This window comes from Littorina saxatilis, linkage group LG11, assembly GCF_037325665.1.
Source record: "Littorina saxatilis isolate snail1 linkage group LG11, US_GU_Lsax_2.0, whole genome shotgun sequence".
Lineage (NCBI taxonomy): Eukaryota > Metazoa > Mollusca > Gastropoda > Littorinimorpha > Littorinidae > Littorina > Littorina saxatilis.
The window spans coordinates 44724851-44742634 of NC_090255.1; the positions used below are offsets into that span (position 1 = coordinate 44724851).

A 17784-nucleotide genomic window follows, 5' to 3' on the forward strand; every position below is an offset into this window, starting at 1 on the left:
TTGCACTGACAGAGTTGTCTCCCTGCCTTGAGTGTGTGCTATTGTAGTAGCTGTAACTTTCCTCAAGGTGATTGCTCTGACAGAGTTGTCTCCCTGCCTTGAGCGTGTGCTATTGTAGTAGCTGTAACTTTCCTCAAGGTGATTGCTCTGACAGAGTTGTCTCCCTGCCTTGAGCGTGTGCTATTGTAGTAGCTGTACCTTTCCTCAAGGTGATTGCACTGACAGAGTTGTCTCCCTGCCTTGAGCGTGTGCTATTGTAGTAGCTGTACCTTTCCTCAAGGTGATTGCACTGACAGAGTTGTCTCCCTGCCTTGAGCGTGTGCTATTGTAGTAGCTGTACCTTTCCTCAAGGTGATTGCACTGACAGAGTTGTCTCCCTGCCTTGAGCGTGTGCTATTGTAGTAGCTGTACCTTTCCTCAAGGTGATTGCTCTGACAGAGTTGTCTCCCTGCCTTGAGCGTGTGCTAGTGTAGTAGCTGTACCTTTCCTCAAGGTGATTGCACTGACAGAGTTGTCTCCCTGCCTTGAGCGTGTGCTATTGTAGTAGCTGTACCTTTCCTCAAGGTGATTGCACTGACAGAGTTGTCTCCCTGCCTTGAGCGTGTGCTATTGTAGTAGCTGTACCTTTCCTCAAGGTGATTGCACTGACAGAGTTGTCTCCCTGCCTTGAGCGTGTGCTATTGTAGTAGCTGTACCTTTCCTCAAGGTGATTGCACTGACAGAGTTGTCTCCCTGCCTTGAGCGTGTGCTATTGTAGTAGCTGTACCTTTCCTCAAGGTGATTGCTCTGACAGAGTTGTCTCCCTGCCTTGAGCGTGTGCTATTGTAGTAGCTGTACCTTTCCTCAAGGTGATTGCACTGACAGAGTTGTCTCCCTGCCTTGAGCGTGTGCTATTGTAGTAGCTGTACCTTTCCTCAAGGTGATTGCACTGACAGAGTTGTCTCCCTGCCTTGAGCGTGTGCTATTGTAGTAGCGGTACCTTTCCTCAAGGTGATTGCACTGACAGAGTTGTCTCCCTGCCTTGAGCGTGTGCTAGTGTAGTAGCTGTACCTTTCCTCAAGGTGATTGCACTGACAGAGTTGTCTCCCTGCCTTGAGCGTGTGCTATTGTAGTAGCTGTACCTTTCCTCAAGGTGATTGCACTGACAGAGTTGTCTCCCTGCCTTGAGCGTGTGCTAGTGTAGTAGCTGTACCTTTCCTCAAGGTGATTGCACTGACAGAGTTGTCTCCCTGCCTTGAGTGTGTGCTATTGTAGTAGCTGTACCTTTCCTCAAGGTGATTGCACTGACAGAGTTGTCTCCCTGCCTTGAGCGTGTGCTAGTGTAGTAGCTGTACCTTTCCTCAAGGTGATTGCACTGACAGAGTTGTCTCCCTGCCTTGAGCGTGTGCTAGTGTAGTAGCTGTACCTTTCCTCAAGGTGATTGCACTGACAGAGTTGTCTCCCTGCCTTGAGCGTGTGCTAGTGTAGTAGCTGTACCTTTCCTCAAGGTGATTGCACTGACAGAGTTGTCTCCCTGCCTTGAGCGTGTGCTAGTGTAGTAGCTGTACCTTTCCTCAAGGTGATTGCACTGACAGAGTTGTCTCCCTGCCTTGAGCGTGTGCTATTGTAGTAGCTGTACCTTTCCTCAAGGTGATTGCACTGACAGAGTTGTCTCCCTGCCTTGAGCGTGTGCTAGTGTAGTAGCTGTACCTTTCCTCAAGGTGATTGCACTGACAGAGTTGTCTCCCTGCCTTGAGCGTGTGCTATTGTAGTAGCTGTACCTTTCCTCAAGGTGATTGCACTGACAGAGTTGTCTCCCTGCCTTGAGCGTGTGCTAGTGTAGTAGCTGTAACTTTCCTCAAGGTGATTGCACTGACAGAGTTGTCTCCCTGCCTTGAGCGTGTGCTAGTGTAGTAGCTGTACCTTTCCTCAAGGTGATTGCACTGACAGAGTTGTCTCCCTGCCTTGAGCGTGTGCTAGTGTAGTAGCTGTACCTTTCCTCAAGGTGATTGCACTGACAGAGTTGTCTCCCTGCCTTGAGCGTGTGCTAGTGTAGTAGCTGTAACTTTCCTCAATGTGATTGCACTGACAGAGTTGTCTCCCTGCCTTGAGCGTGTGCTATTGTAGTAGCTGTACCTTTCCTCAATGTGATTGCACTGACAGAGTTGTCTCCCTGCCTTGAGCGTGTGCTAGTGTAGTAGCTGTACCTTTCCTCAAGGTGATTGCACTGACAGAGTTGTCTCCCTGCCTTGAGCGTGTGCTATTGTAGTAGCTGTACCTTTCCTCAAGGTGATTGCACTGACAGAGTTGTCTCCCTGCCTTGAGCGTGTGCTAGTGTAGTACAGGGTGACACAAAAAAAACAGAGCTCACTAAAAGTCTTATAACTCCTGAAATTTTATTAAGTTTGAAACAAAAATTCTATGGAATTATGTACAACCTATGTAGCCAACATCTGCAAAGTCTCAATGCTATACAACAAAAAACTCTTTGTTCTACAGCCGCTCAAAGATATGTTCCAGATGCCCGCCCCGGCGCTGCAGGCAGACTTGGATTCGCCTGGCAAAGTTCTCAATGACCCTCCTGCACTCCTCTCTCGGGATGGCTCTGATGGCTGCTGTGATGGCTGCTTTGAGGTCAGGGATGGTCTGGGGGTTGTGCTCATACACCCTGTCCTTGAGGTAACCCCACAGGTAGAAGTCTGGGGGGTTCAGGTCTGGTGAGTGCGGTGACCACTCCGGGTGGCACCTGCGGCTGATGAGTCGGTCCTCGAAGCGCTGCTGCAGCCACTCCAGGGATACATTGGAGGTGTGAGGGGTGGCTCCGTCCTGTTGAAACCACTGGAGGGCTCTGTCAATGCCTCTACGTCGGCCAAGTGCTACCCAGAACTTGCGCAGGACCTGGATGTAGCGCTCCGTGTTCACAGTCAAGGACCGCTCGTCATCGTCCTCAAACCAGAATGGCCCGATAATGCCATGAGTTGAAATGGCCACCCAGGCAGTACACTTGACAGAGTGCAAGGGCCTTTGCAGGCAGTGGTCAGGGGGTGTGCTGCCCCAGAAGATGTTATTCTTAGAGTTAACGTGCCCAGACAGCAGAAAGTGGGCCTCGTCTGAAAACCACATGTTGTCGAGAAAGTCCGGTTCATCGTCAATCCTGTCTGAAAACCACTGGCACATGGTGACTCGCTTCCTCATGTCGTCAGCTGTGAGCTTGTGCTTGATTTGAATCCTGTAGGGATACAGATGGAGATCTGAGATCAAAATTCTTCTTACAGACTCCCGGTTGATGCCAAGCTCTTGACTTCGCCGACGCACAGACTTGCTTGGGCTGTGGACAACAGAGTCTCTGACTGCAGCAACATTGTCTTGTGTCCGTGCTGATTTTGGTCGCCCAGAGTGTGATTGTCTGTTTTTGTCTTTTGCATTGAGGTTATTCACAGCCCCATGGGTTCTGAACTTTTTAACCCATCCGCAGATCACTGAGCTGACAGGAAATTCACGACAATTAAAATGGTCTTTGAATCGCAATTGCGTTTCCCGGAAAGACTTCAGCCGAAAATATGTCTCAACTGCAAATGTCTTTTGCTCTGTAGTCCAAGGCATCTCGAAGCTCACACGTGGTAGACTCTTAGATCAATCCGTCTTCTTAATGAATCTGAAACAAATAACAGAATTACTTGAATATTGCGGAAATTATTCAACTTTTTATGAGCTCTGTTTTTTTTGTGTCACCCTGTAGCTGTAACTTTCCTCAAGGTGATTGCACTGACAGAGTTGTCTCCCTGCCTTGAGCGTGTGCTAGTGTAGTAGCTGTACCTTTCCTCAAGGTGATTGCACTGACAGAGTTGTCTCCCTGCTTTGAGCGTGTGCTATTGTAGTAGCTGTACCTTTCCTCAAGGTGATTGCTCTGACAGAGTTGTCTCCCTGCCTTGAGCGTGTGCTATTGTAGTAGCTGTACCTTTCCTCAAGGTGATTGCACTGACAGAGTTGTCTCCCTGCCTTGAGCGTGTGCTATTGTAGTAGCTGTACCTTTCCTCAAGGTGATTGCTCTGACAGAGTTGTCTCCCTGCCTTGAGCGTGTGCTATTGTAGTAGCTGTACCTTTCCTCAAGGTGATTGCACTGACAGAGTTGTCTCCCTGCCTTGAGCGTGTGCTATTGTAGTAGCTGTACCTTTCCTCAAGGTGATTGCACTGACAGAGTTGTCTCCCTGCCTTGAGCGTGTGCTAGTGTAGTAGCTGTAACTTTCCTCAAGGTGATTGCACTGACAGAGTTGTCTCCCTGCCTTGAGCGTGTGCTAGTGTAGTAGCTGTACCTTTCCTCAAGGTGATTGCACTGACAGAGTTGTCTCCCTGCCTTGAGCGTGTGCTAGTGTAGTAGCTGTACCTTTCCTCAAGGTGATTGCACTGACAGAGTTGTCTCCCTGCCTTGAGCGTGTGCTAGTGTAGTAGCTGTAACTTTCCTCAAGGTGATTGCTCTGACAGAGTTGTCTCCCTGCCTTGAGCGTGTGCTAGTGTAGTAGCTGTACCTTTCCTCAAGGTGATTGCACTGACAGAGTTGTCTCCCTGCCTTGAGCGTGTGCTAGTGTAGTAGCTGTACCTTTCCTCAAGGTGATTGCACTGACAGAGTTGTCTCCCTGCCTTGAGCGTGTGCTAGTGTAGTAGCTGTACCTTTCCTCAAGGTGATTGCACTGACAGAGTTGTCTCCCTGCCTTGAGCGTGTGCTATTGTAGTAGCTGTAACTTTCCTCAAGGTGATTGCTCTGACAGAGTTGTCTCCCTGCCTTGAGCGTGTGCTATTGTAGTAGCTGTACCTTTCCTCAAGGTGATTGCACTGACAGAGTTGTCTCCCTGCCTTGAGCGTGTGCTAGTGTAGTAGCTGTACCTTTCCTCAAGGTGATTGCACTGACAGAGTTGTCTCCCTGCCTTGAGCAAGTGCTAGTGTAGTAGCTGTACCTTTCCTCAAGGTGATTGCACTGACAGAGTTGTCTCCCTGCCTTGAGCGTGTGCTATTGTAGTAGCTGTACCTTTCCTCAAGGTGATTGCACTGACAGAGTTGTCTCCCTGCCTTGAGCGTGTGCTATTGTAGTAGCTGTACCTTTCCTCAAGGTGATTGCTCTGACAGAGTTGTCTCCCTGCCTTGAGCGTGTGCTATTGTGGTAGCTGTACCTTTCCTCAAGGTGATTGCACTGACAGAGTTGTCTCCCTGCCTTGAGCGTGTGCTATTGTAGTAGCTGTACCTTTCCTCAAGGTGATTGCACTGACAGAGTTGTCTCCCTGCCTTGAGCGTGTGCTAGTGTAGTAGCTGTAACTTTCCTCAAGGTGATTGCTCTGACAGAGTTGTCTCCCTGCCTTGAGCGTGTGCTAGTGTAGTAGCTGTACCTTTCCTCAAGGTGATTGCACTGACAGAGTTGTCTCCCTGCCTTGAGCGTGTGCTAGTGTAGTAGCTGTACCTTTCCTCAAGGTGATTGCACTGACAGAGTTGTCTCCCTGCCTTGAGCGTGTGCTAGTGTAGTAGCTGTACCTTTCCTCAAGGTGATTGCTCTGACAGAGTTGTCTCCCTGCCTTGAGCGTGTGCTAGTGTAGTAGCTGTACCTTTCCTCAAGGTGATTGCACTGACAGAGTTGTCTCCCTGCCTTGAGCGTGTGCTAGTGTAGTAGCTGTACCTTTCCTCAAGGTGATTGCACTGACAGAGTTGTCTCCCTGCCTTGAGCGTGTGCTAGTGTAGTAGCTGTACCTTTCCTCAAGGTGATTGCACTGACAGAGTTGTCTCCCTGCCTTGAGCGTGTGCTATTGTAGTAGCTGTACCTTTCCTCAAGGTGATTGCTCTGACAGAGTTGTCTCCCTGCCTTGAGCGTGTGCTATTGTAGTAGCTGTACCTTTCCTCAAGGTGATTGCACTGACAGAGTTGTCTCCCTGCCTTGAGCGTGTGCTAGTGTAGTAGCTGTACCTTTCCTCAAGGTGATTGCACTGACAGAGTTGTCTCCCTGCCTTGAGCGTGTGCTAGTGTAGTAGCTGTACCTTTCCTCAAGGTGATTGCACTGACAGAGTTGTCTCCCTGCCTTGAGCGTGTGCTATTGTAGTAGCTGTACCTTTCCTCAAGGTGATTGCACTGACAGAGTTGTCTCCCTGCCTTGAGCGTGTGCTAGTGTAGTAGCTGTACCTTTCCTCAAGGTGATTGCACTGACAGAGTTGTCTCCCTGCCTTGAGCGTGTGCTAGTGTAGTAGCTGTACCTTTCCTCAAGGTGATTGCACTGACAGAGTTGTCTCCCTGCCTTGAGCGTGTGCTAGTGTAGTAGCTGTACCTTTCCTCAAGGTGATTGCACTGACAGAGTTGTCTCCCTGCCTTGAGCGTGTGCTAGTGTAGTAGCTGTACCTTTCCTCAAGGTGATTGCACTGACAGAGTTGTCTCCCTGCCTTGAGCGTGTGCTAGTGTAGTAGCTGTACCTTTCCTCAAGGTGATTGCACTGACAGAGTTGTCTCCCTGCCTTGAGCGTGTGCTAGTGTAGTAGCTGTACCTTTCCTCAAGGTGATTGCACTGACAGAGTTGTCTCCCTGCCTTGAGCGTGTGCTATTGTAGTAGCTGTACCTTTCCTCAAGGTGATTGCACTGACAGAGTTGTCTCCCTGCCTTGAGCGTGTGCTATTGTAGTAGCTGTACCTTTCCTCAAGGTGATTGCACTGACAGAGTTGTCTCCCTGCCTTGAGCGTGTGCTATTGTAGTAGCTGTACCTTTCCTCAAGGTGATTGCACTGACAGAGTTGTCTCCCTGCCTTGAGCGTGTGCTATTGTAGTAGCTGTACCTTTCCTCAAGGTGATTGCACTGACAGAGTTGTCTCCCTGCCTTGAGCGTGTGCTAGTGTAGTAGCTGTACCTTTCCTCAAGGTGATTGCACTGACAGAGTTGTCTCCCTGCCTTGAGCGTGTGCTAGTGTAGTAGCTGTACCTTTCCTCAAGGTGATTGCACTGACAGAGTTGTCTCCCTGCCTTGAGCGTGTGCTAGTGTAGTAGCTGTACCTTTCCTCAAGGTGATTGCACTGACAGAGTTGTCTCCCTGCCTTGAGCGTGTGCTAGTGTAGTAGCTGTACCTTTCCTCAAGGTGATTGCACTGACAGAGTTGTCTCCCTGCCTTGAGCGTGTGCTAGTGTAGTAGCTGTACCTTTCCTCAAGGTGATTGCACTGACAGAGTTGTCTCCCTGCCTTGAGCGTGTGCTATTGTAGTAGCTGTACCTTTCCTCAAGGTGATTGCTCTGACAGAGTTGTCTCCCTGCCTTGAGCGTGTGCTAGTGTAGTAGCTGTACCTTTCCTCAAGGTGATTGCACTGACAGAGTTGTCTCCCTGCCTTGAGCGTGTGCTAGTGTAGTAGCTGTACCTTTCCTCAAGGTGATTGCACTGACAGAGTTGTCTCCCTGCCTTGAGCGTGTGCTATTGTAGTAGCGGTACCTTTCCTCAAGGTGATTGCACTGACAGAGTTGTCTCCCTGCCTTGAGCGTGTGCTATTATAGTAGCTGTACCTTTCCTCAAGGTGATTGCACTGACAGAGTTGTCTCCCTGCCTTGAGCGTGTGCTAGTGTAGTAGCTGTACCTTTCCTCAAGGTGATTGCACTGACAGAGTTGTCTCCCTGCCTTGAGCGTGTGCTAGTGTAGTAGCTGTACCTTTCCTCAAGGTGATTGCACTGACAGAGTTGTCTCCCTGCCTTGAGCGTGTGCTATTGTAGTAGCTGTACCTTTCCTCAAGGTGATTGCACTGACAGAGTTGTCTCCCTGCCTTGAGCGTGTGCTATTGTAGTAGCTGTACCTTTCCTCAAGGTGATTGCACTGACAGAGTTGTCTCCCTGCCTTGAGCGTGTGCTATTGTAGTAGCTGTACCTTTCCTCAAGGTGATTGCACTGACAGAGTTGATGAAAGCATTCACTGCGTTGATTTGACGACAGACACTACATTACTGATTAGAGTTGATGAACATGTTGATTTTGTGATGGTAATCACGTAGAGTTGATAGCGGTGTTATCTGTGTACAGGTGATGGCCATCGCTACGCTAGAGCGGTGTTACAACAACCCGGCGGTGTTGACGGGCGTGGTCAAGATCCGTAAGGGGGAGGCGGTCAAGATGATGATGGGCGTGTCCAACGTGGAGAAGGTCAAGGCCATCATGCACTACTTCACGTCACAGGTCAGTGTCTGCTGTGTCGGCGGAGAGAATTGGTTACTGGTCAGGTTCACCACTCAAACATTTTGATCTCCTTATAAGGTATACCAAGAATGAGGAAAACTGTTGGGTTTATAGAATAACAAACATCACTCTGACTTATGATTTGCACTGAGATTTAATGTTGAAATAGTGTTCGGGTATCTTTTCTGTCTTCCATCTTCCTCTTTCTCTCCCCTAATCTCTCCTTCTCTCCCCTAATCTCTCCTTCTCTCCCCTAATCTCTCCTTCTCTCCCCTAATCTCTCCCTCTCTCCCCTAATCTCTCCTTCTCTCCCATTCTGTCTTCAAGCTAACACTGTCGGTACCTTGTTGTCAGTAACTGTCGTATCAGGAGGAGGAAAACTGAGTTGCAAATGACGATGAAACACTTTTATTCTCACGGGCAAGATCTACTAATTGGATTGGAGAGAGACTGGTTTTGCTAATGATAAATGAACTTCTGATGGACAAAAAATTGGGTTAGAGTTTTCCTAATTGAAATAGGACCTGTAAGCATCCGTTGTGTTCAAACAGAGAAATGTACATGCAGGAAATAGGACCTGTAAGCATCCGTTGTGTTCAAACAGAGAAATGTGCATGCAGGAAATACCTTTTCTTGCTTTTCTTTGTTAAACAGAAAATCTTCTGTTCCAGTATATTGAATAGACCCTTTGTTAAACAGAAAATCTTCTGTTCCAGTATATTGAATAGACCCTTTGTTAAACAGAAAATCTTCTGTTCCAGTATATTGAATAGACCCTTTGTTAAACAGAAAATCTTCTGTTCCAGTATATTGAATAGACCCTTTGTTAAACAGAAAATCTTCTGTTCCAGTATATTGAATAGACCCTTTGTTAAACAGAAAATCTTCTGTTCCAGTATATTGAATAGACCCTTTGTTAAACAGAAAATCTTCTGTTCCAGTATATTGAATAGACCCTATCCATATTCCAAGCTCTCGCAAACTTCAAAGGATTGCAAAGGATGTGGTGTGGCTATCTTGGGAGATCTGCAAAGACCAATTGCAAAGTCCTTGCAACTTAAGAAGCGATAACGAATAGTACGTCTCATGGATATCTGGCAATAGTTGATCATACTTTGAAGAGATCTATTGAGTATTTACATTTTGTATTTTCAGATTGAGAGCAGAATACCAAAAGATGATCCCAACGCGGAACGTACACGAGAAGTTTGCAGCAAGGCTTTGGCGTGCACACGCACAGCACAGGAGTACACGACATCCAGCATCTACACCCCGCTCTACGTGTCGTGTGGTATGATGGTCGCTGCCATTGCCTACAACTACTGGTCACAGATCTCTGCTGTCTACTCTGACTTTCTGTGAAACGACACGAGTGTGTTTGGTGCTACAGAACTTGTTAACCTCTTGACTGCCCGATAATGTAGTTAACAAATTAGATACAAAATGCAAGGCAATTGGACCAAATCTGAAAAATGGTCTCCAATCATCTTGCTGCACTTCAGGGGAGAGTATTCAGTAGATGTTTTCCTTGTCAGTATTGATTTTTTTTTTAATCGAAGGAGAATACGTAGCTTATACATATTGTTGCAGTTTTTCTTGAGTTAAGAAAAGCAATGGTGATGAGTTGAGAATGCGATGACTTATAACCACACACAGAAAGTACTCAGGTTTAATCCGGTGAAATAGTTACCACGTAAATCATAACTTCATTATGTTTGGCACCAAAATCAGAACTGGCTGTCCTAAGCCAGGAGAAAGTGAAGATGAGAACTGGCTGTCCTAAGCCAGGAGAAAGGGAAGATGAGAAACAAAGTTGCAGTCCATGTATGACAGCTGCTGTTGCCTTCAGTGGTCACCTCTTGCTTGTCTGCGTGCAATGTGATATATGTATTCACTGAACTCTGGTTAGGCCTAAAAAAAAAAATAGGTGTGGTTACGGTAACCCGACCTACCCTATTTTTAGGGGCCGACCCTAACTTTTTATTACATTTAAAAAAAAAAAAAATGAAAACAAGAAAACGAGTGCATTTTTTTTTTTTTAAAGGTAAGTTCAAAATTGTTCCAAAAAATATCCATAGTCGCACACTTATTTCCCTGTCAAGTAGGTTTAATTTGTATACATTAGAAAAAAAAGTTTAGAAAAAAAAAGTGATTGCCTACCTTCCTACCCTATTTTTTTTGGCTATGTTACCTTAACCACACCTTTTTTTTTTTATTGGCCTTATCCCTTCTGCGAGTCATACAGCCTGACTAAAACTCATAGTTAGGGGGCTGGCCGAGACTACGTAAGAGTAAGTTGTGTGCGTTCGATTGTACAAAATAAGAAATTCTGACTTTCATGGATCGATACATAATTGTTACTTGTATTTTTGACCAAAATCTGACATTTGACACTACAGACAGTCATTACTAGCACAGTCTCGTAGAACAAGGGCTGCCTCGATCAGTGTCAGATTCTGGTCAACAATACAAATACATCACCAAGGGTTGACGTCGCTCACATGTATTTCACTCATGTCCAAGGCAAGGCAGGACGCTGTGCTCAAAACGGCAGTGGTAGTGTTATGTCATTCTCTCAGTTGAAGAAATAATGATGAAATCCAACATTCCATTCTACCTGTCGAGGGCATTAACTGCATTTATGACATGTGCTTGTTGCTAAAAATGGCATTCAGTAACTTATGGACTGGGCATTAATGGTAAATTTAGTATCTGGCAATCACTAACTTATGTACTCCGACTGGGCATTAATGGTAAATTTAGTATCTGGCACGTATAGATATCGTTAAGAAGTGAGACTGATCTCATGGATGAGTATTTTTATGAATCACACACATTCCTCATTAATTACTGATTCAAATTGTGTTTCATAGCAAATAGCACATTACCCCCCCTTGTGTTTCATAGCAAATAGCCATGTGTGTTCTGTTGCACATTACCCCCCCTTGTAAGACATAGCAAATAGCCATGTGTGTTCTGTTACACATTACCCCCCCTTGTAAGACATAGCAAATAGCCATGTGTGTTCTGTTGCACATTACCCCCCCTTGTAAGACATAGCAAATAGCCATGTGTGTTCTGTTGCACATTACCCCCCCTTGTAAGACATAGCAAATAGCCATGTGTGTTCTGTTGCACATTACCCCCCTTGTAAGACATAGCAAATAGCCATGTGTGTTCTGTTGCACATTACCCCCCCTTGTGTTTCATAGCAAATAGCCATGTGTGTTCTGTTGCACATTACCCCCCCTTGTGTTTCATAGCAAATAGCCATGTGTGTTCTGTTGCACATTACCCCCCCTTGTAAGACATAGCAAATAGCCATGTGTGTTCTGTTGCACATTACCCCCCCTTGTGTTTCATAGCAAATAGCCATGTGTGTTCTGTTGCACATTACCCCCCCTTGTAAGACATAGCAAATAGCCATGTGTGTTCTGTTGCACATTACCCCCCCTTGTAAGACATAGCAAATAGCCATGTGTGTTCTGTTGCACATTACCCCCCCTTGTAAGACATAGCAAATAGCCATGTGTGTTCTGTTACACATTACCCCCCCTTGTAAGACATAGCAAATAGCCATGTGTGTTCTGTTACACATTACCCCCCCTTGTAAGACATAGCAAATAGCCATGTGTGTTCTGTTGCACATTACCCCCCCTTGTAAGACATAGCAAATAGCCATGTGTGTTCTGTTGCACATTACCCCCCCTTGTAAGACATAGCAAATAGCCATGTGTGTTCTGTTACACATTACCCCCCCTTGTGTTTCATAGCAAATAGCCATGTGTGTTCTGTTACACATTACCCCCCCTTGTAAGACATAGCAAATAGCCATGTGTGTTCTGTTGCACATTACCCCCCCTTGTAAGACATAGCAAATAGCCATGTGTGTTCTGTTGCACATTACCCCCCCTTGTAAGACATAGCAAATAGCCATGTGTGTTCTGTTGCACATTACCCCCCCTTGTGTTTCATAGCAAATAGCCATGTGTGTTCTGTTGCACATTACCCCCCCTTGTAAGACATAGCAAATAGCCATGTGTGTTCTGTTGCACATTACCCCCCCTTGTGTTTCATAGCAAATAGCCATGTGTGTTCTGTTGCACATTACCCCCCCTTGTAAGACATAGCAAATAGCCATGTGTGTTCTGTTGCACATTACCCCCCCTTGTAAGACATAGCAAATAGCCATGTGTGTTCTGTTGCACATTACCCCCCCTTGTAAGACATAGCAAATAGCCATGTGTGTTCTGTTGCACATTACCCCCCCTTGTAAGACATAGCAAATAGCCATGTGTGTTCTGTTACACATTACCCCCCCTTGTAAGACATAGCAAATAGCCATGTGTGTTCTGTTACACATTACCCCCCCTTGTAAGACATAGCAAATAGCCATGTGTGTTCTGTTGCACATTACCCCCCCTTGTAAGACATAGCAAATAGCCATGTGTGTTCTGTTGCACATTACCCCCCCTTGTAAGACATAGCAAATAGCCATGTGTGTTCTGTTGCACATTACCCCCCCTTGTAAGACATAGCAAATAGCCATGTGTGTTCTGTTGCACATTACCCCCCCTTGTAAGACATAGCAAATAGCCATGTGTGTTCTGTTGCACATTACCCCCCCTTGTAAGACATAGCAAATAGCCATGTGTGTTCTGTTGCACATTACCCCCCCTTGTAAGACATAGCAAATAGCCATGTGTGTTCTGTTACACATTACCCCCCCTTGTAAGACATAGCAAATAGCCATGTGTGTTCTGTTGCACATTACCCCCCCTTGTAAGACATAGCAAATAGCCATGTGTGTTCTGTTGCACATTACCCCCCCTTGTAAGACATAGCAAATAGCCATGTGTGTTCTGTTGCACATTACCCCCCCTTGTAAGACATAGCAAATAGCCATGTGTGTTCTGTTGCACATTACCCCCCTTGTAAGACATAGCAAATAGCCATGTGTGTTCTGTTGCACATTACCCCCCCTTGTAAGACATAGCAAATAGCCATGTGTGTTCTGTTGCACATTACCCCCCTTGTAAGACATAGCAAATAGCCATGTGTGTTCTGTTACACATTACCCCCCCTTGTAAGACATAGCAAATAGCCATGTGTGTTCTGTTACACATTACCCCCCCTTGTAAGACATAGCAAATAGCCATGTGTGTTCTGTTACACATTACCCCCCCTTGTAAGACATAGCAAATAGCCATGTGTGTTCTGTTGCACATTACCCCCCCTTGTAAGACATAGCAAATAGCCATGTGTGTTCTGTTACACATTACCCCCCCTTGTAAGACATAGCAAATAGCCATGTGTGTTCTGTTGCACATTACCCCCCTTGTAAGACATAGCAAATAGCCATGTGTGTTCTGTTACACATTACCCCCCCTTGTAAGACATAGCAAATAGCCATGTGTGTTCTGTTGCACATTACCCCCCTTGTAAGACATAGCAAATAGCCATGTGTGTTCTGTTACACATTACCCCCCCTTGTAAGACATAGCAAATAGCCATGTGTGTTCTGTTGCACATTACCCCCCCTTGTAAGACATAGCAAATAGCCATGTGTGTTCTGTTACACATTACCCCCCCTTGTAAGACATAGCAAATAGCCATGTGTGTTCTGTTACACATTACCCCCCCTTGTAAGACATAGCAAATAGCCATGTGTGTTCTGTTGCACATTACCCCCCCTTGTAAGACATAGCAAATAGCCATGTGTGTTCTGTTGCACATTACCCCCCCTTGTAAGACATAGCAAATAGCCATGTGTGTTCTGTTGCACATTACCCCCCCTTGTAAGACATAGCAAATAGCCATGTGTGTTCTGTTGCACATTACCCCCCCTTGTAAGACATAGCAAATAGCCATGTGTGTTCTGTTGCACATTACCCCCCCTTGTAAGACATAGCAAATAGCCATGTGTGTTCTGTTGCACATTACCCCCCCTTGTAAGACATAGCAAATAGCCATGTGTGTTCTGTTACACATTACCCCCCCTTGTAAGACATAGCAAATAGCCATGTGTGTTCTGTTGCACATTACCCCCCCTTGTAAGACATAGCAAATAGCCATGTGTGTTCTGTTGCACATTACCCCCCCTTGTAAGACATAGCAAATAGCCATGTGTGTTCTGTTGCACATTACCCCCCCTTGTAAGACATAGCAAATAGCCATGTGTGTTCTGTTGCACATTACCCCCCCTTGTAAGACATAGCAAATAGCCATGTGTGTTCTGTTGCACATTACCCCCCCTTGTAAGACATAGCAAATAGCCATGTGTGTTCTGTTGCACATTACCCCCCTTGTAAGACATAGCAAATAGCCATGTGTGTTCTGTTACACATTACCCCCCCTTGTAAGACATAGCAAATAGCCATGTGTGTTCTGTTACACATTACCCCCCCTTGTAAGACATAGCAAATAGCCATGTGTGTTCTGTTACACATTACCCCCCCTTGTAAGACATAGCAAATAGCCATGTGTGTTCTGTTGCACATTACCCCCCCTTGTAAGACATAGCAAATAGCCATGTGTGTTCTGTTACACATTACCCCCCCTTGTAAGACATAGCAAATAGCCATGTGTGTTCTGTTGCACATTACCCCCCCTTGTAAGACATAGCAAATAGCCATGTGTGTTCTGTTACACATTACCCCCCCTTGTAAGACATAGCAAATAGCCATGTGTGTTCTGTTGCACATTACCCCCCCTTGTAAGACATAGCAAATAGCCATGTGTGTTCTGTTACACATTACCCCCCCTTGTAAGACATAGCAAATAGCCATGTGTGTTCTGTTACACATTACCCCCCCTTGTAAGACATAGCAAATAGCCATGTGTGTTCTGTTACACATTACCCCCCTTGTAAGACATAGCAAATAGCCATGTGTGTTCTGTTACACATTACCCCCCTTGTAAGACATAGCAAATAGCCATGTGTGTTCTGTTACACATTACCCCCCCTTGTAAGACATAGCAAATAGCCATGTGTGTTCTGTTGCACATTACCCCCCCTTGTAAGACATAGCAAATAGCCATGTGTGTTCTGTTGCACATTACCCCCCCTTGTAAGACATAGCAAATAGCCATGTGTGTTCTGTTGCACATTACCCCCCCTTGTAAGACATAGCAAATAGCCATGTGTGTTCTGTTGCACATTACCCCCCTTGTAAGACATAGCAAATAGCCATGTGTGTTCTGTTACACATTACCCCCCCTTGTAAGACATAGCAAATAGCCATGTGTGTTCTGTTGCACATTACCCCCCCTTGTAAGACATAGCAAATAGCCATGTGTGTTCTGTTGCACATTACCCCCCCTTGTAAGACCTCCACTAATCTGAGAAAAGCAGGACTTAAAAGAAGAGCAGGACTTAAAGAAGAGGGAGTTTTAAATTGGAGGTAAACTTGCAGAGGTTTGAACAGAAAAAAAAATGTCAAAACTCAAGGTCTTTAAAAAGGAGAGCGTTAAATGTGGGGGTGTTGAAAGGGGTTGCACTGTACAGCACACTGCGCAAGCCAATTTACATCTCTTTTTTGTTTGTTTGTTTGCTTAACGCCCAGCCGACCACGAAGGGCCATATCAGGGCGGTGCTGCTTTGACATATAACGTGCGCCACACACAAGACAGAAGTTGCAGCACAGGCTTCATGTCTCACCCAGTCACATTATTCTGACACCGGACCAACCAGTCCTAGCACTAACCCCATAATGCCAGACGCCAGGCGGAGCAGCCACTAGATTGCCAATTTTAAAGTCTTAGGTATGACCTGGCCGGGGTTCGAACCCACGACCTCCCGATCACGGGGCGGACGCCTTACCACTAGGCCAAACGTGCCGGTATTTTTACATCTCTCAGGTCATTATGTTCTCAACTTTGTTAATCGCGTTGAGAGATGTCTGTTTAATTTTAGTTCACGTAATTGTTGAGTCAATCTTGCTAGTCAAAAAGTCTATATGATCATTGTTTTGAATATGCTTGTACGTACTTTTAAAATTGAATACAAATCAAGTTGACTATTATTGTAAGGCCGTCGCGATATAACCTTCGTGGTTGAAAACGACGTTAAACACCAAATAAAGAAAGAAAGAAATTATTGTAAGGGTTTAGAAGACGGAGTGAGTTTTACACATGCAGGTAAAATTGTAGGAAGAGTGGATGTACATGTATGTGAAATTGTTATGACTGTGATGATTGTGTCAAATTGTAGGGAGAGTTGATGTATGTGAAATTGGTATGACTGTGATGTTTGTGTCAAATTGTAGGGAGAGTGGATGTACATGTATGTGAAATGGGTATGACTGTGATGATTGTGTCAAATTGTAGGGAGAGTGGATGTACATGTATGTGAAATGGGTATGACTGTGATGATTGTGTCAAATTGTAGGGAGAGTGGATGTACATGTATGTGAAATGGGTATGACTGTGATGATTGTGTCAAATTGTAGGGAGAGTGGATGTATGTGAAATGGGTATGACTGTGATGTTTGTGTCAAATTGTAGGGAGAGTTGATGTATGTGAAATGGGTATGACTGTGATGATTGTGTCAAATTGTAGGGAGAGTTGATGTATGTGAAATTGGTATGACTGTGATGATTGTGTCAAATTGTAGGGAGAGTTGATGTATGTGAAATTGGTATGACTGTGATGATTGTGTCAAATTGTAGGGAGAGTGGATGTACATGTATGTGAAATGGGTATGACTGTGATGATTGTGTCAAATTGTAGGGAGAGTTGATGTATGTGAAATTGGTATGACTGTGATGATTGTGTCAAATTGTAGGGAGAGTTGATGTATGTGAAATTGGTATGACTGTGATGATTGTGTCAAATTGTAGGGAGAGTTGATGTATGTGAAATTGGTATGACTGTGATGATTGTGTCAAATTGTAGGGAGAGTTGATGTATGTGAAATGGGTATGACTGTGATGTTTGTGTCAAATTGTAGGGAGAGTTGATGTATGTGAAATGGGTATGACTGTGATGTTTGTGTCAAGTTGTAGGGAGAGTTGACGTGTGAAATTGGTATGACTGTGATGATTGTGTCAAATTGTAGGGAGAGTTGATGTATGTGAAATTGGTATGACTGTGATGATTGTGTCAAATTGTAGGGAGAGTTGATGTATGTGAAATTGGTATGACTGTGATGTTTGTGTCAAATTGTTTTTGTCGGTGCACAGGACAATATCCAGACTGTAATGAAGTCAGTGTATGTGTCTTGTGTGTTTGACATGAAAAAGATGGGTGTCTGGTTAAAGATAAAAAGACAGAAAAGGATTGTTGTGTGGGTTGCCAAGTGCTCAGAGCTGTCACTGCCTCTCTCGCACATACGCACGCACACACACACACACACACAAGAATAACTTCTGCCTCTCTCTCACACACACACACAACAGAATACACACACACGCAAGAATAACTTCTGCAATTTGATTTACAAAATTGGAAAAGTGATTTTTCTGAATATACATGTACCTAAAATTATAAATGAGTACACTTTCACTCATACACACACTTTTCAAAACACACACACACACACATTTTCTCCCTCTCTATCTCTCCAGAATACATGCACAAACACACAATCCCCAAAAGCACTGGCTTTTCTCTCCTATCTAGACATGACATTACACA

The 17784-nt window shown here is 45.3% G+C and overlaps 1 protein-coding gene across 1 annotated transcript in view; it reads left to right on the forward strand.

Annotated features, from left to right (window-relative positions):
• LOC138980568 (squalene synthase-like) overlaps nucleotides 1–11056 on the forward strand; it is a 30741-nt gene extending 19685 nt beyond the window's left edge. The window contains exons 7-8 of the mRNA XM_070353456.1: nucleotides 7995–8147; nucleotides 9303–11056. Coding sequence (XP_070209557.1) covers nucleotides 7995–8147; nucleotides 9303–9509 — 360 coding nt within the window. The 3' untranslated portion in view covers nucleotides 9510–11056. The remainder of the gene's footprint in view (nucleotides 1–7994; nucleotides 8148–9302) is intronic.
• The last annotated feature ends 6728 nt before the right edge of the window (nucleotides 11057–17784 follow it).